Source organism: Mobula birostris, chromosome 29, assembly GCF_030028105.1.
Source record: "Mobula birostris isolate sMobBir1 chromosome 29, sMobBir1.hap1, whole genome shotgun sequence".
In the NCBI taxonomy this organism is placed as follows: Eukaryota; Metazoa; Chordata; class Chondrichthyes; order Myliobatiformes; family Myliobatidae; genus Mobula; species Mobula birostris.
Genome location: NC_092398.1, coordinates 8269808 through 8296023, shown reverse-complemented (window position 1 = coordinate 8296023; position 26216 = coordinate 8269808). Strand labels below are relative to the sequence as shown.

The 26216-nt window shown below is 40.5% G+C and overlaps 1 protein-coding gene across 4 annotated transcripts in view; it reads left to right on the top strand.

Moving 5' to 3' along the window:
• qkia (QKI, KH domain containing, RNA binding a) overlaps nt 1–25020 on the top strand; it is a 134509-nt gene extending 109489 nt beyond the window's left edge. The window contains exons 5-9 of one of the 4 annotated variants that reach the window (XM_072246823.1): nt 11218–11305; nt 14442–14720; nt 18664–18738; nt 20351–20463; nt 21298–25020. In XM_072246823.1, coding sequence (XP_072102924.1) covers nt 11218–11305; nt 14442–14720; nt 18664–18738; nt 20351–20463; nt 21298–21321 — 579 coding nt within the window. In that variant the 3' untranslated portion in view covers nt 21322–25020. Of the gene's footprint in view, nt 1–11217; nt 11306–14417; nt 14721–15599; nt 15808–18663; nt 18739–20350; nt 20464–21297 lie in introns of all 4 variants that reach the window. The other 3 variants (XM_072246822.1, XR_011883571.1, XM_072246824.1) reach the window with 3 other exon arrangements.
• Nucleotides 25021–26216: the final 1196 nt, after the last annotated feature.

The following is a 26216-nucleotide window of genomic DNA, read 5'->3' as shown; positions in this document are numbered from 1 at the left end:
GGTTTCATTTAACTCAAAGATTGCAAGGTGAGAATCTAAATAAACTAAATCTCATAAAATCGAAGTAAGTGAGATTTTAAATAAGATTGGAAAAGTATAGAGAAGATTTGAGGGTGCTGCAGGGTCTGGAATACCGGAGTTATAAGGAAAGATTGAGTAGGTTAGGGCATTATTCCTTGGAATGTAGAAGATTGAGAGATTTGATAGAGGTAGACAAAATTATAAAGGGTATAGATGAGGTAAATGCAAGCAGGCTTTTTCCACTGAAGTTAGGTGGGACTACAACAAGAGGTCGTGGGCTGAGTGAGGGTGAAAGGGGAAATATTTAGCGGGAATATGAGGGGAAACTTCACTCAGGAGGCAGTGAGAGTGTCAAGCTGCTAGCATAAGTGGTGGATGTGAGCTCAATTTCAATATTTAAGAGCAGTTTGGATTGGTACATGAATAGTAGGGGTATGGTGGACTATGGTCTGGGTGCAGGTGGATCGGAATGGACTAGATTGGATGGTGGGCATGTTTCTGTGCTATACTTTTCTCTGACTCTAAGCTGGCTGAATGGGCAAGCAGTGACTCAAAACAATTGAATGTGAAAGGTTCAGTTTGGCAGAAGGCATGATGCATTGAAGTTAATGGCAGATACCGTACCGACGTTTTCTGTTTCAATTTCAGCGTTAATTTATGATTTTTCATTTACTGCATGAAGTGTTTGCTGGAGTTCTGACTGAGGTTAGAAGGGAGAGTTGTTCTTGGATTAAAAACTTGATAGAGGAAACTTGATTCTGGTGCCAGATGGTTCACTGGGCAGGAAAAATGGGTGGATTGTGGATGTGAGGGAATAACTCTTGCACAAGATCAGCACTTACAAAATGCTGGAGGAACTCAGCATGTCATGTGGCATCTGTGGAAATAAATGGTCGATGTTTTGGGCTGAGACACTTCAGGACTGGAAAGGAAGGGGGAAAGACTGCAGAATAAAAAGGAGGACAGCTAGAAGGTGATGAAAGGTAAAGGGCTGGAGGAGCAACACCTTGTTACCAGAAGGAGAAATTGATATTCATGCCATCAGGTTGGAGGCTACCCAGACAGAAGTGGATAGAAGTTGGGGCAGAGGGTGAAGTATTTTATATTCTGTCTGGGTAGCCTCCAACCTGATGGCATGAATATCAATTTCTCCTGGTAACAAGGTGTTGCTCCTCCACCGAGAAGATGGCATCATTGTAGCATGAGAAGGCCATGGACCGAGTGTCTGAATGGGAATCGGGATTAAAATATCTGGACAGTGGGAATCTCGCACTTGTGTGAAAAGATGGTGTAAACAATTGCAACGCACACAAAAAATGCTGGTGAACGCAGCAGGCCAGGCAGCATCTATAGGAAGAGGTACATTTGATGTTTTGGGCGCGGACCCTTTGTCAGGACTCTTTCAGTTAGTCCTGACAAAGGGTCCTGGCCCGAAACGTTGACTGTACCTCTTCCTATAGATGCTGCCTGGCCCGCTGCGTTCACCAGCATTTTTTGTGTGTGTTGCTTGAATTTCCAGCATCTGCAGATTTCCTCATGTCTGTGTAAACAATTGAATGTCTTAACTGATGATTGGACAATTTGCAAGATAATGGGGAATTGGTGAGAGACTTGGGAGTTATTGAAGACTGGAAGAGCTGCATGCTGAGTCCTTTGACTATCAATCTGATTCTGTGCTTACAATTATATTCTTTGGAACCAATGCAGCTACTATTGAGAATAAAACATTGCTGATATGACAAGCAAATGCTATTCTTTTTAGATATTTCTAGGGGTTTCTTTAGATATATACCTTGGATCATTTAAGTTCAGCAACTTTTGTGTGAGTGCAGTATGTGGTAGGATAGTTTGTGCTTTTTGCAGGAAAAACTTCATCACTTTCAGCTCACAACAGCAGTTAGCAGAACTGCATTTACGGACTGAATGACATCCATTTCCCTGGAGTCAGTTTAACTTTATAACCTGCAAATTTATCAAACAGTATAAAGCAGTGTCACATGTCTGTGCTCAGTATCTGAACTGTTCGCTTTCTTTTGAAGATTAGCCAGTGAGTCTCCAGGCAGAGATGGTGCTAATTCATCTCTGACTGCCACAATGGTACGGGCAAAACGTGCTGCATATGTGAGGCTGTCTACTGGGATATCAGGACAGATCTGATTTAAAATTTTAAACAGTAAAACTTTCTAAGACAGTGAATATAAAAGCAATTAGCCTTAGAACATAGAAGAGTACGACACAGAAGCAGGCTATTCAGCCCACAGTGTTGTGCTGAAACAGCTAAAAAGCAATTAAAAAAACATCCAAATGTTAATCCCTCCTACCTACACCATATCCATATCCCTCCATCTTCCTTACATCCATGTGCCTGTCCAGACATCTCTTAAGAGCCTCCAATGTACTTGCCTCTACCACCATACCAGGCATCCACTATGAGCAGAAAAAATTGTCCCTCATATTCCCTGTGAACCTATTCCCTCTCACCTTCAATGCATGCTCACTGGTATTAGTCATTCCAACCTTGGGAAACAGATACTGTATGAAAACACTATCTACACTTCTTGTAATCTTGTAAACCAACATCAGATCTCCGCTTGGCCTCCGGAACTCCAGAGAAAACAACCCTAGTTTAGCCATTTAATGTAGCTGCACCAAACTCCAACTCGAGTGTTTAACTTCTGAGTTTTCTATAAATTGTGTTTCAATCAACATCGTGCACTGTGATACTCCTGGTTTGCCTCAGCCTATATTTTTAAATATTTAGGAAATGATGGGCACCCAAGCTGTAAATTTAACCTTTGTCCCCAGCCCTCCCCAGTGTCAACGTAGTAAACAAGAAAGAGGAGGGTGATCTAATGGTGCTGATGTATAAACCAGATTTTGTCTTTTGAAAAATGACATTGCAAAGGGTTTGGAAAAGAAGCTTTTGACTTTACATCCATTGTTTTAAAGGTTAACATGCAGGAGGTAAATCATTGCATGCCAAAGACCTGATGTTGTAATTATTTGTTACATATTTTGCATATTGGAAATATATAGGAGCAGAATTAGGCCATTTGCCCATCAAGTGTTTAGCCATTTCATGGTTGATACATTTTTCCTCAATCTCCTGCCTTCTCCTATCCCTTCATGCCCTGACTAATCAAGCATATATCAGCCTCTACCTTAAGTATACTCAGTGACTGGGCCTTCACAGGAATTCCACAGACTTGCCATTCTCTGACTAGGGAAATTCCTCCATCTCAGTTCTAAAAGAATGCCCATCTATTCTGAACCTGTGTCCTCTGGTCTTGACTCTTCCCCCCCCCCCCCCCCCACCCCCACCACAAGAAACATTCTCTCCACGTCCACTCTCGAGTCCTTTCAGCATTCAATAGGTTTCAATGAGGTCTTCCCTTATTCTTTTGAATTCCAGTGAGTAGAAGCCCAGACCCACCAAACACTTCATGTTATGTTAGACAACTGGCCATTCCTACCTTACCCAGTGCAAGATGTCCGTTATTGATTCTGCAGATTGGAAAGTCACAACTAGTTGTTAAAGAACCATTTTTTTTGGAGAACATAATGGTTCTTCGGATATTATAACTTCTAAAGGAGAAAGCTGTTGCAGACAAGATTTCTGAATCTGAGCTTCAAATATTTCAAATCTCTTACTTTCTCTAACTTCCGCTAATGCCCCACCTCCCCCTCGTACCCCATCTGTTATTACTTTTATACACACATTCTTTCTCTCACTCTCCTTTTTCTGCCTCTGTCCCTCTGAATATACCCCTTGCCCATCCTCTGGGTCTCCCCCCCCCCCCCCCCCCGTCTTTCTTCCTGGACCTCCTGTCCCATGATCCTCTCGTATCCCTTTTGCCAATCACCTGTCCAGCTCTTTGCTCCATCCCTCCTCCTCCTGTCTTCTCCTATCATTTTGGATCTCCCCCTCCCCCTCCCACTTTCAAATCTCTTACTCACTCTTCCTTCAGTTAGTCCTGACGAAGGGTCTCGGCCTGAAACGTCGACTGTACCTCTTCCTAGAGATGCTGCCTGGCCTGCTGCGTCCACCAGCAACTTTGATGTGTGTTGCTTGAATTTCCAGCATCTGCAGAATTCCTGTTGTTTGCGTCTTCAAATATTTCTGTGATTTCAAAGGTTATTTCAGGTCGGCAGCAGTTATTTAAAAAAGGAGCTTCAAGAGGGTTAGTCCATTGTACGTGGCCTATCAGCGGCTATAACCGGAGCACCAGTCATGAGTTAGATAGCAGGGAAGGTTTAAGCATAAAAGGGAGAAGCTAGTGGAGCAGTCATCGACGGAGTGATAGGGCTTTGGGCTTTGGTGATAAAGGGTCGAGGTGAGGTAAGTTACCTGTAAGGAGTAGAAACTGGAAGTATGTCTGTGAGGCTGGTGTCCTGTACTGGGTGTCAGATGTAAGAAGTCCGGGAGACTCACAGCCTCCCGGACGGCCAAACCTGCGCCAGGTGCGTCGAGCTGCAGCTCCTTGGGGACGGCATTAGGGAACTGGAGCTGCAACTCGATAACCTTCGTCTGGTTAGGGAAAGTGAGGAAGTGATAGAGAGGAGCTATAGGCAAGCAGTCACATCAGGGTCTCGGGAGACAGACAAGTAGGTAACAGTCAGGAGAGGTAAGGGCAAGAGTCAGATACTAGAGAGTACTCCTTAGCAATAAGTACTCCTGTTTGAGTACCGTTGGGTGGACGGCCTACCTGGAGGAAGCAACAGTGGCCGTGCCAGAGTCTGGTCCTGTGGCTCAGAAGGGTAAGGAAAGGAAGAAGGCAGCAGTAATAGGGGAATCTGTAGTTAGGAGGTCAGACAAGCGATTCTGTGGATGCAGGAAAGAAACACGGATGGTAGTTTGTGTCCCAGGTGCCAGGGTCCAGGATGTTTTTGATTCAGTCCACGATATCCTGAAGTGGGAAACTGAACAGCCAGAGGTCGTGGTATATATTGGTACCAACGACATAGGTAGGAAAAGGGAGGAGATCCTGAAAACAGACTTCAGGGAGTTAGGAAGAAAGTTGAGAAACAGGACCTCAAAGGTAGTAGTCTTGGGATTACTGCTTGTGCCACGCGACAGTGAGTATAGGAACAGAATGAGGTGGAGGATAAATGTGTGGTTGAGGGATTGGAGCGGGGGCAGGGATTCAGATTTCTTGATCATTGGGACCGCTTGGGACAGGAACGACCTGTACAAAAAGAATGGGTTGCACGTGAATCCGTGGAGGACCAATATCCTGATAGGGAAGTTTGTGAAGGCTGCTGGGGGGAGTTTAAACTAGAATTGCCGGGGGGTGGAAACCAAACCGAAGAGACGGAGGAAGGGGTGGCTGGCTCACAAACAGAGAAAGCTTGGAGACAGTGCGCGAGGGGGGATGGGCAGGTGATCTCATAGGCAGGTGACCGATGGTTTGAGATGTGCCTATTTCAATGCAAGAAGCATTATGAACAAAACGGATGAGCTTAGAGCGTGGATCAGTACATGGAGCTATGATGATGTGGCCATTACAGAGATTTGGATGGCTTGGGCAGGAATGGATACTTAGAATGTCAGGCTTTAGATGCTTCAGAAAGGACAGGGAGGGAGGCAAAAGAGGTGGGGGCGTAGCATTGCTGATCAGAGATCGTGTCACAGCTGCAGAAAAGGAGGAAGTCATGGAACGATTGTCTACTGAGTCTCTGTGGGTGCAAGTTAGAAACAGGAAAGGGTCAATAGTTCTGCTGCTAGTGTTTTTTATAGACGACCCAATAGTAACAGGGATATCGGGGAGCTGATAGGGAGGCAGATTCTGGAAAGGTAATAATAACAGGGTTGTCATGGGAGGTATTAATTTCTCAAATATTGATTGGCATCTCCCTAGAGCAAGGAGTTTAGATGGGGTGGAGTTTGTTAGATGTGTTCAGGAAGGTTTCCTGACACAATATGTGGATAGTCTTGCAAGAGGAGAGGCTGTACTTGATCTGGTATTGGGAAATGAACCTGATCAGATTCAGGTCTCTCAGTGGGAGAGCATTTTGGAGATGGTGATCACAATTCTCTCTCTTTTACCGTCGCATGGAGAGGGTTAGGAACAGACAGGTTAGGAAAGTGTTTAATTTGAGTAAGGGGAAATATGAAGCTATCAGGCAGGAACTTGGAAGCATAAATTGGGAACAGATTTTCTCAGGAAAATGTATGGCAGAAATGTGGCAAATGTTCAGGGGATATTTGTGTGATATTCTGCATGGGTATGTTCCAATGAGACAGGGAAATGATGGTAGGGTACAGGAACCGTGGTGTACAAATGCTGTTGAAAATCTAGTCAAGAAGAAAAGGAAAGCTTACAAAAGGTTCAAAAAACTAAGTAATAATAGAGTTCTAGAAGATAAGGCAAGTGGGAAGAAGCTTAAAGAAATTAGGAGAGCCAGAAGGGGCCACTAGAAGGCCTTGGCGAACAAGATTAAACAAAACCCCAAAGCATTCTATAAGTATGTGAAGAGCAAGAGGATAAGACGTGAGAGAATAGGACCAATGAAGTGTGACAGTAGAAAAGTGTGTATGGAGCAGGAGGAGATAGCAGAGGCACTTAATAAATACTTCAGTATTCACTATGGAAAAGGATCTTGGCGATTGTAGGGGTGACTTACAGCGAATTGAAAAGCTTGAGCGTACAGGTTTCCCCCGCCATCCGAAAGTAGAGGGTTCCTATGAAACTGTTGGTAAGCGGAAATGTGGTAAAGCGAAGAAGCAATTACCATTTATTTATATGGGAAAATTTTGTGAGCGTTCGCAGACCCAAAAATAACCTACCAAATCATGCCAAATAACACACAAAACCTAAAATAACAGTGACAAATAGTAAAAGTAGGAATGATATGATAAATACACAGCTTATATAAAGTAGAAATACTTTTCCACAGTCATTGCCTGAACTGTTCTCCATAGCGAAAGTCTCATGCAAGCGCCGTCGGCAAAAACACGGCGCAAGCGCTCTCCAGTAACCTTGAAGCTATGAAGCTGCCAAATCATACCAAATAACACGTAAAAATACACAGCCTATATAAAGTAGAAATATGTATATACAGTGTAGTATCACTTACCGGAATTGGGAAAGCGCGGAGCACACTGGTGATGGTGTGTTAAGTTGAGTCGTCGGAGTTTGGGTGGTGCAGTGGCCCCACCCTCCAGACTGCCGAGTGATACATTGCCGCGAAGCATGCAGGAGTCCAGCGGTAGCTGGGACGTATCCAGCAGATCTTTAAGATAAAAGCTGAAATAAACATGCTAATTAATTAGGTGCCGCCCGGCACGTAATTGTCGGCCCAGATCAGCGCCGATTGCGTCGTCTCTGCTCTGGGCTGACAATTACTTTCGGCTTTTTTTCATAAAGATGTGCTGTGTGTCTCCCGGCTACTGCTGCATTCTCCGCGAATCGGTATCTGTCTGCAGCCTGGGTGTTCAGGTGGTGGGACACTGGGTGTCATCTCGTCGTCTGTTTCCATTAGAGCAGGCAGCTCATCTTCTCCTATGACTGCCCGACTCGATGTCGAAGGTCGAGGTTCGTCATCTGCTGTGGCTGATGTGGAAGGCTTGCTTGACTGCTGAACCTTGCGCATTTTTAGATCATACAGTTCTTTGTAAGCACTCAAACCATCCTGCAAATATCCCCTAAACCAACGTACCCCTTCAAAATTAAAGTCGTACTTTATCATTACTCATTCGGTTTCGATTGTTATCCTTTCCTCTTCCAATTGCATCAGCCCTTTGTCTATCAGTTCTTGGTCATGGGATGCTAGAACCTCTTCAACATCATCTTCGTCAGCTTCCACAAGCCAAACTCACTTGTCCTTATTTCGTTCACCACAATCAAAACACTTAATTATGTCTAGTTTTAAGCTAAGTGTAACACCCTTACGAGCTCTTTCAGGTTTTTCTGATGCCATAGAACTCATCTTGCAAACGGCTGCTCCCAGGCACGTGTTAAAGCAATGCCGGTGAGAATGCAGTTCTGAATCTGACTGCTTTTTATTGCGCGCTGCTTTTTTCATAACAGTGAAAACACCTTCTGTTAGTGAAAACAGGGTACTAATGTAGGTCTTTCGTAATTCGAAAAGCGGGAGACACCTGTATAAGACATTAAGAACGAGGGTGTGCTGGGGACTTTGGAAAGCATCAAGAGGGACTGGATGAGATGTACCCCAGGCTACTGTGGTAGGCGAGGGAGGAGATTGCTGAGTCTCTGGCAATGATCTTTGCATCATCAATGGGGACAGGAGAAGTTCCGGAGGATTAGAGGGTTGCAGATGTTGTTCCCCTATTCAAGAAAGGGAGTAGATATAGACCAGTGAGTCTTACTTCAGTGGTTGGTAAGTTGATGGAAAAGATCCTGAGAGGCAGAATTTATGAACATTTGGAGACGCATAATATGATGAGGAATAGTCAGCATGGCTTTGTCAAGGGCAGGTTGTGTCTTAGGAGCCTGATTGAATTTTTTTGAGGATGTGACTAAATGCGTTGATGAAAGTAGAGCAGTAGATGTAGTGTATATGGATTTCAGCAAGGCATTTCATAAGGTACCCCATGCAAGTCTTATTGAAAAAATAAGGAAGCATGGGATCCAAGGGGACCTTGCTTTGTGGATCCAGAATTGGCTGCCCACAGAAGGCAAAGAGTGGTTGTATACGGGTCATATTCTGCATGGAGGTCAGTCACCAGTGGTGTGCATCAAGGATCTGTTCTGGGACCCCTGCTCTTCATGATTTTTATAAATGACCTGGATAAGGAAGTGGAGGGATGGGTTAGTAAATTTGCTGATGGCACAAAGGTTAGGGGTGTTGTGGATAGTGTGGAGGGCTGTCAGAGGTTACCGCGGGACACTGATAGGATGCAAAACTGGGCTGAGAAGTGGCAGATGGAGTTGAACTCAGATAAGTGTGAGGTGGTTCATTTTGGTAGGTCAAATATGATGGCATAATATAGTATTAATGCTAAGACTCTTAGTTGTGTGGAAGATCAGAGGAATCTTGGGGTCCGAATCCATAGGATACTCAAAGCTGCTGCGCAGGTTGACTCTGTGGCTAAGAAGGCATTCCGTGCATTGGCCTTCATCAACCGTGGGATTCAGTTTAAGAGCCGAGAGGTAATGTTACAGCTTTATAGGACCCTGGTCAGACCCCACTTGGAGTACTGTGCTCAGTTCTAGTCACCTCATTATAGGAAGGATATGGAAAATATAGAAAGGGTGCAGAGGATTTACAAGGATGTTGCCTGGATTGGGGAGCATTCTTTATGAGAATAGGCTGAGTGAACTTGGCCTTATCCCCTTGGAGTGATGGAGTCTGAGAGGTGACCTGACAGAGGTGTTTAAGATGATGAGAAGCATTGATTGTATGGATAGTCAGTGACTTTTTCCCAGGGCTGCAATGAGTAACACGAGAGGGCACAGTTTTAAGGTGCTTGGAAGTAGGTACAGATGAGATGTCAGGGGTTTTTTTACGCAGAGAGTGGTGAGTGTGTGGAATGGGCTGCTAGTGATGGTGGTGCAGGCAGATAAGGTCTTTTAAGAGATTCCTGGATAGGTATATGGAGCTTAGAAAAATAGAGGGCTATGGGTAACCCTAGGTAATTTCTCAGGTAAGTACACGTTCAACACAGCATTGTGGGCTGAAGGGCCTGTATTGTGCTGTAGATTTTCTATGTTTCTGGTACATTTTTAAAAAGTCTGTTGTCCATAAGTTATGAGTTATATCAAGGGAAGGACAGGCAAAGGTTTTGAACAGCTTATTAGAACTGCTCATACTAAAGACAGAGGGAAGACCATGATCACCCACATCATATGACATGACACATAATGTGTGTTGTCTACAAGGGGATGAAAATGGGCTTTGATAAACAAACTTCAGTTTTTTATCTCTCGGAACTGGCTGTACTAACTTTTTGTTCATTTAATTGGCATCCAAATACATCCAAGTGTTTTTGCCTTGTTTTCTGTGGAATTTTCTAATTGATCTCTATCTTAATATTTAATTTCAGATCAATAATATTTTCAGTATTTTATTGCATGCCTATCTTCCTCCATTGAGCACAGCACAATAGCGTAGTGGTTAGCATAATGCAAAGTATAGAACTGGTGACCTGGGTTCAATTCCCACTGCTGTCCGAAAGGAGTTTGTGCGTTATCACCATAACTGCATGAATTTCCTCTTAGTGCTCCATTTTCCTCCCATTTTCTAAAGGTCTACGGGTTAGGAGGTTAATTGGTCATGTATATAATTAGGCAACATTGGCTCGTTGGGGCCTGATACCATGTTCTGTCTCTGAATCTAAAATTAAAATACTCAATCCCTATGGATTTTTGACCTCTTACTCAATGTTTGAGTGAGAAGCCGATCCCTTGTATTGAACTTCACCTTATAAGCCAGATCCTTGTACAAGTAAACTCTTCTCGGGCTTCTAGCTGGGTGCAAGTATCAATTGTAATCGATGTTTCAATGACAAACTCTGCCATCTTCATCAGGGATGATGCGTGGGTATGTTTAGTCCGGTGGTATTTATACCCCAGTAGTCTGTCCCTCCTGATTGGTTAGTCCCCATGCAATCAGGTTTCCACTCTCGCACTTGTTAACAGTTGAATTCCAGTTACTTAGAGTGAGACCTTCGTTTTTGTTAAAATTCTTTTCCTCCAGTTTTAATTCAATGGCTTCCTTTAATTTGCGGTCCCAAAAGCCATTGTCGTCGAAGTCAATCCTAAGGCCATTGCGAATGCAATGTTCTGCTACTGCCGATTTCTCCAGGTAACCCAAACGGATAGGCTGCCTATGTTTCCACCACGTGTCCCGTCTGGCCAACATAGTTTATATGTGCAATCAAAGAGTATATTTTTCATATATGCCAGGAAAGCACTAGATCGAAGAGTCTGGGCCCGAAACGTCGACCGTACCTCTTCCTATAGATGCTGCCTGGTCTGCTGCATTCGCCAGCATTTTTGTGTGTGTGTTGCTTGAATTTCCAGCATCTGCAGATTTCCTCGTGTTTGCGAGATCCTTTTTCAGAACTCTATACTTTTCTTGAATGGAATTTTAGAACAGAACTGAAATGAGGATAAGTTTTGATACTTTGCCTTCTGTTAAGGCCACATATGTAGACAGGGGTATTAAGGTATCAAAAGCAACATACAATGTAACTTAATTACTGACAGTGGTATATTCATCTTACTGCAGGCAGAAGGTGAAGACAACTTGAAGAAGATGCAACTGATGGAGTTAGCTATTCTTAATGGTACCTACAGAGATGCCAACATCAAAACACGTAAGAGATCTGCACTTTCACATAATTGTTTTCAATGTGAATCTTAGTTTTAGAAAGCACAAATTGGTTATAATACTTTTGTGTTGCAAGCTGTTTGCATCTGTTTAGTGCCTTAAAACATGTACATTCTAATATCTCTTATGGGAGCATTATTAAATAGAATTTGACATCAAAATGTAAGGGTTTGAGATTGATTGGGGAGGTTTCAAGGAGCAACTAACTGGGATACAGGCAGATGGGATAGTATTCCAGTTTTACCATCTCAATAAGTAACTATTCTGCTGATGAGTGATTAACATATGAGTTTGACTTGCTGACTGTTATGCAGCTGGCATTTAGGGCAGCAGTGAAGGTCCTCCGTCTCTTGTATCAGGGCTTCCTTGATCGTGTCAGTAGCTTCCTCCAGACTTTCACCACTCAGTCTTGCAAGTCCTGGGTGGAGACTCAAGAATACCGTCGCACTCAGATGTAGAAGGATTCTTCACTGCTGTTTCTGTATCAGTTTTGTTTTACCAGTCGGGGTTGTTTGCCATGAGCTGAACCCCCGAACATGGAGGACCGGTGGACCACTCTTAGTCTGGCCTCTACCCTTTGACCTGTTTGACATGGGTCACCCTACTAAGCATAAAGCCCTGACTCCAGCCAACATAGCTCTCTGGGTCATTGAGGCACACAAGCCTCCAAACCCTGCGGCAAGGTTGTGGTTCTGTTCGAGGACCTGACTTTGAGAGGCTTGGAATTAGAGTGAACAGCGAGTGTTAAAGGACGGAAGGAGTGGTCGTCTGTTTCATAGTTCCTTACAATGTAGGAGGTGCCTGGAAGAGATTTAAGTGCATATTTAGTCACTAGTGCAAAGGTTTAAACATAGAAAACAATAAAGTTGTTAGCTGGGAGGAAATGTGCTGGATCAGAGTAAACAAAAATATACATGAGGATTACAAGAGTAGGAAGGCTGGTCACAGTAAGTCAAAGCATATCAGATGACGTAAGATTGTAAGCACATGGTTGTAGCATTCATTCAATGGGTATGGTATGAATCAGTGAAGATGTGATTCCCACCTGGGAGTATAGAGTAATATATCCAGAAATCTTTTGCTGGCCTTGAGTCTGCTCTGGATGACTAACTGACCTTCGAAATATGTGTCTCGCACTTTCAGATGCCGCTGTTGAGACTGTTCTTTGCGAGCTCAAACTGTAAATGTTGACTTTTTATTCCACCGTGTGGCGCAAAATGAAGTAACTTCCAATTTTAAGCACAACTGTTAGTGGGGTCCTTCCATTTTCCTTTTGTCACTTAGGATGGCAGTGGTTTGAGGGGGTTAGAAGAGCAAAATAATAATGTTGCTAGACATTATTTTGCATCTTATCATGCCACCTAACTAATGAAAGCAGCTCTCAGTATTGGTAACCATGAAACTGCGGGACTGTCATTAAAAATCTATTGAAGCCATTTTGAAGAAAATCTGCCCGACTTGCCCGGTCTGGTCCACGTAGTTGACTCCCAGCATTTAATGGAAAAGCCCAGCAGCTCACCAAGTTCACCGAGGCAAGTAGTTGTTGATTTTCCAGTTCTTCTCGCATCCTAAAGACCTGGTGTAAAAGATTTCCTGTTTCAGGGCAAGGGGAAAACAATGCTCTCTAAATAAATCCTGGCTTCTGAAATATTTTAAGCTACTACTGCCACTTGCTAAGAACTCTCTTTAGCATTCTCGTGAATATAAGATTTAGAATACTGAGATAAGCAAGTAATGCTGTGCCAGATTATTTTGTTTAAAGTTGACCAAGTAAGCTAAGCTTTTGTAACCTGTTGAGAGCTAAAAGAAAGAAGACTTGTATGATTTGGACTGTGAAAGATCTGAATATCCTCAAATACTGAAAGGGCACAAATTTTGATGTCAGTTTTGTCACTCCTGAATATTTTAATGTATTTCTGGTTTAATTTTTGGACTAGTAGTGGAACATTGTCTTAATTTTGTTTCATCCACCTGCAAGATGTCACCTTGTCCTGAATTATAAATGGCTTTCTAAACCCCCAACTTCCTGAGTATTTTTCTATCAAAATGTTCACTTGCATGATTGATGTTCACAAGTCTGTGGCCGTGTATACTGAGTACATGAATGAGGTGATACCAATTGATGAATGTTCTGTTTCTGACCACACACACATTTAGATGACCATGCATGTTCCAGATGAAGTATTTTAAAGTGCCATTGTTGCAATTAAGGCAGGGGTTCCCAGCCTTTTTTTATATGCCATAGCGCCTTGCCATTAACTGAGGGGATCCATGGACCCCAGGTTGGAAAAACCCTGATTGAAGGGCCTAATTTTGATGTGCATTTAAAAGTTGTAGGAGTGAAGTCACGATTAGCATCAGTGCATCAGCCAACCTTGTGGGATATTTCAACTTCACTGGCTACACAAACATTTTGCTTCCCAACAAATGGTATCACCTTGCATGTACCCATTAATGCATTACTGGTAAATTTATGGAAATTTTGCACTTGCTAATTTCAACGCAGCTGAAAGTATGTATTCCATTTCAAAGTGCACAGAAATGCTAGTGCCTTTGCTTGTACCATCTGCAGTTTATCTTAAATCTGAGCAATAAAACATTTGAAATTGGAATCAAGTAAGAGATCACTTCAAGAATAATTAAGTTTACTGTGACATGGGACTTCTAACTGAAGAATCTAAAATCTGGAGAAGTGTGCAGATTTCATTCACATCTTCGTATTTTAGAACTTGTCAATATGAGGGAAAGAGGGATGAAATATATCACAGAAATGGCTACAGTACATGGCACTAGTATTTCAATCTTTGGTATAAAATTGTCACGGCTTTTTGAATTTGCAGTTTTGGCTTCTGTGTCAAATTGTTGTATATATCACTTCAGTTTGTTCTATTTGTATTTTCTTTAAAATTATGCTTGATTAAATATTGGTAAAGGGGAAATTAGCTTGCAAATGGGGTGCTTTTATTTGGGCATATGTGATCATTGCATGGACTAATTTCCTGTTTTCCTTCCCTATCATACTTCCTTTAATTCTTTTCCTCCTGTTTCCTGCTCACCTTCCTTTCTCCCCTCCTTGTGATCCCTGTTGCTTACTGCAGCTACCCTTGCCTTTTCTCTTGCAGCGACATCGCAGGGTCCACGGCTGATAACTGGGCCAGCTGCCCCCATGCTTCCACCAGCTGCCTTGCGTGCCTCTACGCCAGCTGGTCCTGCCATTATGAATATAATTAGGCCAATTCAGACAGCTACAGTTATGCCTAACGGAACTCCTCATCCAACTGCCTTAGTACCACCTTCACCAGAAGCTGGTATAATCTATACAACTCCCTACGACTACCCATATGCTTTGACACCAGCCGCATCTCTACTGGAATATCCAATGGAGCCAAGTGGGGTTCTAGGTAAGCAAACCCTGCAAGTAGACTTGAAGCATAAAGTTAGCAAAAATGCTATCTTTACTTTTTTAATATTTTATGGTTTTGTTTTACATTTCTAAATAATTAAATCAATTCCCTCTTGAAAAATACTTATTACTTACGCTGAGATCTGTATGCAGGTTCATATAGCCAAATGGAAATAACTAATTTTTATTAGTGCACAATCGTATTCACAGCTGAACTTTTTAAAATGAATCCTACAGATGTTTGACTTTCCAGCTAAAATTAAGATACGATATTTATCAAATCTTGTGACTTTTAAGTTCAAAATAAAATTTATTATCAGAGTACGTATATGTCACCACATACAATCCTGAGATTCCTTTTCTGTGGGTATACTCAGCAAATTTATAGAATAGTAACTGAAAACGGGATCAATGAGCAACAAACTGCAAATGGAAATATAAATAACTAGCAATAAATAATGAGTATGAAATGAAAGACCATGAAATAACAAGATGGTCCTTAAAGTGAGACCATCAGTTGTGGAAAATACATGTTACCTAGTACATTTGGTGGACTACCTAAAATGTAGATTAGCTTGCAGTTTGAATATTGCTGAAAAATTGAATTAACTGCAAATGAGTTGTTTTGAATTTTCAACATTTAACTAATCGCTTGGGAACAGCTGTAGAACACAAAGCTTTGAAATTTAGTTGAACCACTGAGATTACACAATTTAAGCAAGATAAGAGGACATGGGAATAGGTAAGGGTTTGTAGTGAGTTTAAAAAAAGTGAATCATGAGGGACAAGCTAATGTGTTATGCTATATTAAATTATTTTTAAAATGTACAAGTGGAAAAACTGTAACTTTCTTAACTTGCTGATTGTTTGTCCTTAGGTATGGCTTTTCCAGCGAAAGGCTAAGAATGCATGGGACATGTGTCTGAATCCTCAGGAAAATAATAACTTCCTCTGAAGAAGTGAAGAGCCTGACCAAGCACATTGAAACACGAGCAGTATAGCCAAGCTTATTTTGGGTGCAGGGTGTACAGTATTTGGCAGGCTTTAACCACATCATACAATATATCCTAAGACTTAAGGACACGGTCAGTGGTTTAAAGTACCTAAAGCACTTTTATTTTTTTTGAAACAAGTGTTCCCTTGTAGCGATGTTGAAAAAATGGATACACTGAAGACCTGATTGGATGAATGCCATACCATATACCCTATCAAACCACTACTTGGAGCAGCAAGGTGATGGTGTGCGGTGATAAACAAAGAACCAGAATTAAAGGGGGTTTTTACTGGCTTTCCCATAAAGGTTATTAGATTTTTAAAGGAAAAAAAAATCAAAAAAAATTGAGTATTTTAGATTTTTTGTAAATATAGCTAGTAGACAATGTATTGATTCAGATATAATTCTCAAAAAAAAAGCAGCTCTAAATTGTCATACTGCTTAACTCGTGGGCCTGTATTTAAAATTTAAATGTCAGAATGGAAAATTGCGAGAAATGTGTTGGGGACATGATGGTGCAATGGATTAGAACACTCCGTTCTTGTCAATTTTATTTGGGTTCAGTTCCAACCCGTATTGAAATGAGACGTTCCTATTTTATATCTCAAATGTATACAGTTTCTGTTTTAGTTTTCTGTTGGATACAGACCCACAATGTAAAACTGCTCACAATGGGCAATCTTGCTTTGAGGCTTTTATGGTCAAGATGCAGTGCTGAAGCAGCTTAGGAGATCTGAACTGTGTCCAGTTTGTTCCTTGCCTGACCTACCTATGAATTAGACATTACCCTTTGAAGAAGGTGCAGGTTCAGTGATTTTGAAGGTCACTTGCAGACTAGTCTCAATGTGCTGACATTTTATTTTGATCTACCAAACATCGCTCTTTACCCTTTTTTCTGAAATGGTGGCTTAGTGCTTTATCTCAGTAACAACATTAATCTGTAAACATTGGTAAATTAACCCATGACCTTAAATCTACAAAACAGACCTGTGGCTAGGGCTTTAAGGGTTAATCATTACAATGGAACCTTTTGTCATTGTGCCTGTGAAATAATAGATCAAGATAAGGTGAAGCTTAAATTACTTTAAATTCCTTTGAAACAAGTTTTTTTAAAAAAATTCTGGAAATGCTGCTGCTGCCTTGAAGTGGCACATGCTGTTATGATTTAAAAGTACATTTCTTTTGGGATCTAGAGCAAGAGGCATTGGAATCTGATCTTTGTATCACAATGCACACTAACCACTGATCAACCTTTGTAACACACTGACACTTGCCAAACTGGCACTCATGATCCAAATCTGCAGTGTTTCAATCTCTGCTTGGTGCAAGGCTCATTTATTTTTGTACTTTATTTTTTTACTAACTGCTTATCAATGAATGCTGATGGGTTTTTACTGTGGTTCTGGATCTCTCTCCTGCACTAAATTATATGTGTAAACTGCCCACAGTGTTTCTCCCCCCTCTTGAATATTTACTGGTGCTAACTTAATTAACAACATAGCACATGAGTAAACTTAAGTAGATAACTTGTGTGATGCAATTTTCCTAACATCACAATAAAGTAACGAGACCTACAGTAATCTGCAGGTACCATAAAGGACCCAGGGCTGCTCTTACATAACAGGAATGGGCATCTTTGGAAGAGCATCTTTAGAGGTTGTGCAGAGTGCTCTGGTGTTAAATACTGTTAAATTTGAGTCTGTCATACCAAAATAACAAAGCATTTCGTTGAGATTGTATTTAGAGGCTCTGAAGAACAAAGCAGTTCTGAATACAAGTTTTAGAACATAGAATAGTACAGCACAAGAACAGGCCATGCGGCCCATGTTGTGCAGAGCCAGCTAAAAGCAAATCAACAAAATCCAAACACTAATGCCTCCTACCCACACCATGTCCATATCCCTACATCTATGTACCCTATCCAAATACCTCATAAAAGCCTCTGTATTTTCCTCTACCACCATACAAGGCAACACATTCTAGGCATCCATCACTGAGTAAAAACTTGTCCCTCTCACTTTCAATGCAAGCCCTCTGGGATTAGCCATTTCAATCCTGGGAAACAAATACAGTCTATCTACTGTATCTATGCCTCTCATAATCTTGTAAACCTCTATCAGATCTCCCCTCAGCCTCTGTCATTTCAGAGAAAGCAACCCAAGTTTGTCCAGCTTCTCATGATATCACATGTCCTCTAAACCAGACAGAATCCTGGTAAACTTCTTCTGCAGCCTCTCCAAAGCCTCAATGTCCTTCCAATAGTGGAGTGACCAGAACTGTATGCAATACTCCAGATGTCTTTCTTTACTCTCTTGGGTTCGGTAAGGAAATTCCTGGACCATATTGAAACGAATCCTCATAATTTCATTTTGACACTATGGATTTTTAAGTCATTTACACTAATCCCATTAACTAGTATCCTGTTTAAGGATTTTCAATTTTAAAAAATGGAATTAGATTGCAAGAGAAAGCTTTGAGTGTTGATCGTCAAGGAATGACAGCTTAATAATGCCCCCAACAGTCATGGAGATATCTGCAACAATGTTGGTAAGCTTCACTCTTACTGCGTTAATCTGGTTTCACTTGCTTGAGGATTTCCAAAAGGCTAGCACTGAAAATACTACAGTTGAATTGAACACAGAAATGCCCTGCTCCTCTTGTCCAAGGCCATTTAGCAAATCTTTAAGTAAGTTAACTGAAATTGATATTGTACTTGGGTGTGTTGGTCATATGCAGTTATCCATTGGAATGAAACCTTTTGAACAGCCCCAGCACACAGTACTGAGAGATAAGCAGTTAGTAAAGCAAATGTCTGGCAAGATTACCTAACTTTTCAAGTCATTGTGCTATTGTATTGTTGAATTATGTACATCTTCACCAATTTTGAGTTCCTTTTTTTTCAAAAAAAGATTCTAACTTTCTTTTGGACTTGTTGCAATTTAACTAGGTGCGATGGCAACAAAAGTTCGGAGGCATGATTCGCGTGTCCATCCTTACCAAAGGATTGTGACCGCAGACAGAGGTTAGTTTAGTTTTGTAGCCAGAACGGCACTTACTTTGATCAGTATTAAAGCAGTGACTTGTCAAGAGTAGGAAGTACTTGGTTCATTGGAATGAAGAGCATGAAATGAACGGCTGTAATGCAAACTGAATTATTTTAGAAACCAATAAAGACCACTGGAAATCTAAAAACAAAAAAAAAACTTTACATTCCTAAGTTATACAAGAAGTCAGGAGTACAGATTGGTTCTCCTTGCACTAATTTTAATTCATCATTTTTGTATAAATCCATAATATTAATCTATCTGTGGCTTCGCCAAATGTTAATCATATTTATATAAAAAAGACAGGATTAGTTGCTGATGTTTGGGTTTTTACCACGGAGCTCAAAGTTATGAAGCTACTAAAATGTCTACATTTCTTTATTAATCTTCTGTCTAATAAATCCTGCTTGAAAAGAATAGATTATTTTTCTGCATTTAACATTTGCAAAGCGATGGTGGGAGCATTTTATAATGGCTGGATCCAGTTTGCTTAGTTGCAGTTGAACCTCAGTACTGAGGCCTTGTAAACTATAATTTAAAAGCATTGTTTGAAATTTTAAGGTTTTTTTTATACACTGTCAGAGTGCCCTTTTGACTTTTATTTGCTTCTTTAGTGTAACAGTTTACAGGAATTGATTAGAGGCAAGGGCAATGAAGCTTAGAGCTCAAATTACTGCCCGAATAGCTATTCAACCCTCTGCACGCTTTATGGAAATAATAACCTTGGTCCCTGAGGACTTAACTGTAGGTGTACATATTCAAGGGTCATGTCTACTCTGGTTAAAATTGTTCAAATTTGCACTGAGTTTGTATTTCATTTTTGTTCTCTGCAATGTGTTTTTGCTCCTGGTTTTTAGTCTTAATAAAATTTTTGGTTGTCTAGTGTTTCTGCACTGGAATTTTTATCATGGGTATTTATTTTTTATTCTTCACTATAAAATTTTTCATTCCTGTGAATTTTGCTCACTCTGTGAAAAGCTTTTAATGTCTTGTGTAGAGAAAAGGCAACCTACTTCGATAGCAGAGGGTATGTTTAAGCTACATGTATATTGTGGGGTTAAATGGTGGTTCTTACCTTTCCAAAACCGTTCTTTGTACTGCCTTCGAAGTATAGTCTTTTTATTCTGGTTCCAACACATGGCTGTTCTCTGAGAATTTGTTGTAGAGATGAAATCGTAAAAAAAAATATATTTAGATTTAATGCTATTTCAGTTTGATAAATTGTGTATCAGTGAAACTACGAGTAGGTATTTGAAATTGTAATGTAGCAATTTTTGTACAGAATTTTTTTTTGCAAAAGTGTTCAGATTCAGACCACCCCCACTGAACTTGCATCTATCTAGAAGCTTGATTAACATTAGAATTTTTTTTTAACGTTAAACACGGCAACAGTGATTTTAACGCTGTGCCTTAAAATGAAATTTGGAGCAAAGGTGTTCCCCAATTAACTTTCATCTAGAGTAAAAATAACCTCTGCCCTTTCATTTTGCCATAGATAAATACTAATGTTTAATAGCAGTCAACTCGAACATCTTTAGAAAAGCATTTTTTGAATTTTTTTTGCTGTCTCTCTTCCCATAATTTTTTTAGACCTTCAGGGCTGGATGAATCCATTGGTCCTGGGTCCTGGGCCCTACAAAAATCTGGCAGGACCTCAATTCAAATTGTACGAGACCAAAGGATCACCATCTCAACAGTACTCAGTATGTAAATTACAGGCTTCTCATTATTAACCTAAAATGAACACATGCACTCACAATTTTGATCTTGAATACTGTTTCCAACACCATGTGGCGATGGCTGCCACATGCTTGTGACAAGGAGTTAAAAAGTTTATAACAGCATTTCATTGTGGCAAAATCATTTTCTGGAAATTAATACAAGACCAAAGTTGGACGTCAAGAGTTCTCCACTTACTGTCTCCAGGAGGCAGAGGTGGTTCCGACACTCTTGATAACTTTGGGACCATTCTCCAGTTGTTTGTCACTGGGAACCAAGAGCCTAGAACCATAGGCAAGGATGTGGCAGCAGATGTGGGGGAGGAAAGGGGGTGATTGTTTGTGGGAGAGGGGTTGCTTGATGGTGGATGCTATGTGGCATTAGAAGCCATAATTCCATGACAGAAGTAAATGTGGCATGAAATATCCTAAATTAAAATGTGGCCCAAAGTAACGTGCATTTCAGCTTAAAATTCCCTCCATTTTAAGTGCTTGCTGTATGTATATCTGGAGGACTAGAATTGTAATTAACGGACCATGACTCTAAATTTGTTTTGGCTCATGTATTGTACAAAATTCTTCCAGCCTTGAACTTTATATTGTGACTGCTACTAACCATTAATTTAGTCGTGTATTTCTGTTCATTTTGTTGAGAGTTTGACATGTTTTCATGCTCAAATCATGATACTTGTGATCGAGTTTCAGATCTTTTACAAATAGTTTGTATTAGTTAAGTAGTGTTCATGTCATCAGTCTTCACTAGCTGACGCTAATATCTTTTTTCTATCTTTTTGTTTTCTTATGTTCCTAACTACCCAGCTGCCACAAGCAACTAACCCATGACCTTTGACCTCTGAACTCTTCACCCAATGATGACCTGACCATGCCTGTCTGCTGATCAGTTAACTGGTTATCGCCTATGCTTGCCTGTCTCCAATGCAGCGAGCTGAGGCACTGTCTGTTCGTCTCGTTACCTAACAACGTTTATATAAAAAAAAAGCTCCAGCCACAGCTTTTCTGGTTGGGTGAATGTGGTGCCAGAACCTGCACTGAGTAATACTAAAGCAATAAGTCCAGTTCATCCCTCACTACTGTTTCTCAGTGATCATCTCTTAAAGATTCTCCCTAAAGAATGGTAAGGAAGGTCTCTAACTGCACTGGCAAAAGGATTGAGCGCTGTACAGACAGTTGCCACTGGACAAATGTGATGGAGATCTGATGTTAGTTTGTGTTGTAGTTACAAACTCTTTGACCGCATTTGTGATGATGCATTATGAATGAACCTTGAGTCAAGTATATTGGGGAAGAGTTCAATACGGACAACGTACACTGCAATTATGAACGGAGATTTAATACTTCATGTACAGTACTATTGGTTTTTGTTGCCAAACACTCAAGCCCATTTTTGGAGCCACATTAGAATGAGAATGTAATTCAGTATTGCTAGCCACAAAACAAAAGAAAAATGTGTTGAACAAAGCCTGGTGAGAATATCAGAACTACCTGATTAAACCAATTAAATTAGTCAACAATTGGTTTTATGGGATGGTTTCTCCCACTATTTGTTTTTGTAGTTCAATCAATTCCAGTCAGCGGCATCCCCCTTCCCACAGCTGTAAGTGGAATAGCTGTCTGCTGGTTAGTACACTTGTAGCACGGACTTCACATTCTGCCACAAGCACACCTTCTTGGTGTCATACTTCAATGATCAGCAAACCTTAAACCTTTTGCCATCTTCCACATATATCAATCAAATCATAAGTCTGTTCATGATTTGAGCCTGACTCTCCAGTCTGTTCCCGGGTATCTACAGCCCTGGTTAATCCAAACCATGCAGTTTAAAGTAAGATAAATGCCAAAACACCAATATAGGGGTAACATAACATTTTGCATCGTTAGAGCATCTTGTGCCAGAAATTGCTTTTTTTAGTTGCTAAGAATACCGCTTGAAATGTTTATGTTTGATTAACTTTTGCAAACTTTGTTGTGTTATTCTTTTGCATTAAGCATCCAATTGAAGAGGCCAAACATTTAGTTCGTCATCTCCAATTACTGTCGTGCGCAGTAGTATTCTCCTCTCCCATCTCTCTTGTCCCCGCCCCACGAGTTTACAATGTCATTTAACTGATCCGAGCTGCTTACATTGATCCAATGTACTAGTTTGCATTCAAGCTCAGCTTGGGGAAAGCCAGTGCCATTCTTACTACTCACGCGTATCTTGACGTGAAGGTACATTCATAATGTGTCACTTTCTGGATGCAAAAAAAAATCTGTTTCTAACTCTTCGTAAATGGACACTTCTTTCAGAAGGATGTGAAAGCCATGCTTGCCTATTCTATTTACTATATATGTTATAAAAGTGTAGATAAGTTCAGTGCATTTAAACCACAGAGGAAAAACTAGATACTTTTACAGGGTGCTGGTGAAGAAATATATATTTTTGACAATTTAGCTTTTTATACTTACTTGCAGTAACAAAATACAAAAACTATTAAAAAAATGTAATGGAAGTGAAGCTGGATGGTTATGGTAAAAAAAAAGATAAACTGAAGACCAAAACAGTATATCTAGGATTTTTGCAGGGTTGTGGGTGAGAAGAGAAGAGCATAACAGAAGGAAAATAGTGCCTTATACATGCCTGGTCATTTTGTAAGTGTCTAACCAACATATTGTTTGACTCAACCCTGATGCATGTCAGTCCATCATTAGAGAGAAGGGAAGTGGTCTGAATTGGCAAAGGTGTTCAAAAAAAGAGAGAACAGCGAGGGCAGTTGTGTGAAGCTACTCAAATTTAAAAGCGATTAGGCCTGTTCAGTTTATTGATTCTATGCAACAAGTTTCTCAACCAGCTTCTATTTTATGCCACCATTTGTGTCTTCCTAAGTTGTTCATATTTCAAATTTTTCTCATTGTGCCATTATTTCTCCATAAAATTGAAGCTTTTTTCCCCCGCGTAAGATCAGAGTTTTCTAATGTTCACTTACAAAATGAAGGCCTTTTTTTGGCTTAGTTTTGCCGATTAATTAGAGGCAGAAAACCAGCTCTTATCACTAATTATACAATGCTGCAGTGTTTGACTCTAGAACAAAGTGCGTAAGAACAAATTTGAAATGTTTTATTTCTCGCTGCCCTTCGATGTTTTTTCTTCTGTCAACTCTCATTGAGTTTACATCAATTGTACGAACTCAATATTTTGTCAGTGTTATTTTTTTGTAAACAAAACATTGAAAGTTTTTGACAGTATTATGTATTCCCTCAGTTACATTAAGGAATAGCTCGAAGACTCTGCTGTTACATAAATGGTTGGTTGAATGCAAAGCAATTACATATGCTGTGTACAATATTTAATATATTGCCTACACACATGTATAGTATTGTAATTACCACCATTGTTACAAGTTTATAATGTATTTTTCTATCTTCATTTTGTATGTATATTGTATACCATTTACAATTTTTTCTTCCAGATTTGAGGCCACTGTGGTTTTGATAGCCAGAAACCATTGCAGATTTCTCGTGATCATAATCTCTATCATTGGGAGTGTTGCCTTTTCTGACTTGTTAACTCATTATTCATTTAATAAGTTTCTTGTTAAAAAATGTTTTTACATGCTTGCATTTTATTTCATGGTGTTTGCTGTTTCTATTAACCCTGGCATTTATTTTAATAAACGTTATAGTACAAATCTACTAACTGCTGAATAGTTTGTTTAACCCTCGATGAACAGTCTGGTTCACTGGACTAACCTTTTGATGAGTATGAATTTACTCTCAAGTACATACATCCACGCACACAATAACACTAGCTGAAAAATTGCTCCAAGTTATGTGCTATATCGTTTCGTTGACTGACTTGCACTGCACAGCAATATATATATATAAAAAACTACATTCGGTATTATAGAACAACCTGGACGGGGTGATGTGGATATCATCCCTTCGAGGTCGGGAACAAAGTAACATTTCTTTCGAGATATCTGTCTAGTCTTGTCTTTTGCCTACCAGCTAAAAGCACCTTCTCTGTGTACTAATGTTGGACCTGGCCTCTGTGCTTTCTTTCTTCTTTTTGACTAATGTGGAAGATGTTGTTCATAGAGGCACACAAGCAATGATCTGGGGGAGGGTGTAGGGAGCTCGGTACAGGGTGATGGGGAATAAACGTTGGTTATTTTTATGCTGAGATCAATTCAATTTTTTTTGGAAAGAGTTGGGATGAGGGGGGAGGTTGGCAATAGTTAGTAAAGCAGTCCATGGACTACTGAGTGTGAAGTATATTATATAATTGCCTATTTCCCAGTGTTTTATCATGTAAATTGGAAGAGACAGAACACTGAAGATCTAATACAATACATTGTTTAGGGAATCACATTGCAGTCAGTATATGCCTGCAATTTTCACTTTAAGATAGACTATGCATAAATGATATTTGTTTGAAACTGTATATAAGTAGTATTTATAGATAAATTTGAAATTCACTTGTATGTAACTTCTACCAAAAGGAGCTCTCTTGTAAGTGTGCAATAAAATGACGTAAAACTGGAATGTCTGCCTATATCCGTGAGCTCAAACAATGTTTTACTAAACACAAACAAGTTTTTCTTAGTTATTTGGGGTATAATTACATTCAATCTGGTTGACTATTTTTCTGCCTTGACTGATGGCATCTCCAGGCCGGGACTTCACGTGCTGCCGCTTGAACCCCAGTCTCCCCTTACCCCACCACCACTCTGCAGTCCTGTGTCTCACAGGTCCCACCATCAGCTCTTGGGCCCTCAGAGCACCCACCTTCCCTGAACACCCCAGCCATCCCTCAGACACTACCAACTGTTTTTCCCCCTAACCTCTGATCCTAGCTCTGTCGTGCCAGGTCTTCTCAGTTCGCTCTGACCTAAAGCAGAATGTTCTGTACTCGGTAAGGGCCTAGCCTTTGACCTCTGTGCCCGCAGCTCTGTGAGTTCTGCGCCTGCCATGACACTAAACTCTTCTTCCTCCGTCTCCATGCCTACTTCTTTGGCAAAGCCCGCACTAATGACTCCTTTTCCCATCTTCAACTACCCCCCTCCCCTCTACCTGGACACTCTGCTCTAGTCTTCTGCCTGCTCTGGATCTCTTTATTGTTAGCTGTCAACAAGACATCAACTGTCTCAACTTTGCTGCACCTCTCTCCAATTCAAGCCTCACTCCTTCCAAAATGTCAACTGTTTATTCATTTCTATAGATGCTGCCTGACCTGCTGAGTTCCTCCAACATTTTCTGTGTGTTGCCTTGGATTTCCAGAATCTGCAGATTTTCTTGTGCTTGTGATTTTTCTGCATTACTGGACAAGGTGATCCTAGGTGTCCGATAACCCACTGTGCTGTGGTATTGAAGGGAATAACTGTTTTCAAGCTTCATAACACTTTAGTTTTGAAACTGCTACATGAAAGTTTTGTTTTAAGTTTTTGTTTGCTGTCTGAAGGAAATATTTAATTGGTACTTATTCTGTAACCCTCCCGTGTACTATATTTCATTGTGGGAATTTTCCATTCACTGTTTTCAAAATCAGAATTAGAGGTTGTTCTTTTTCCAAAGTATCCAGCACCGCCAATGTAGATATGTACAAATAGCATGAATCAGAATTGGGTTTGATATCACCACCATATGTTGTGAAATCTGTAATAATAGAACAATTACAGTAAGTATATATTAAATAATTTCAATAAGTAGTGCAAAAAATTATAAAAAGGTAATGAGGTAGC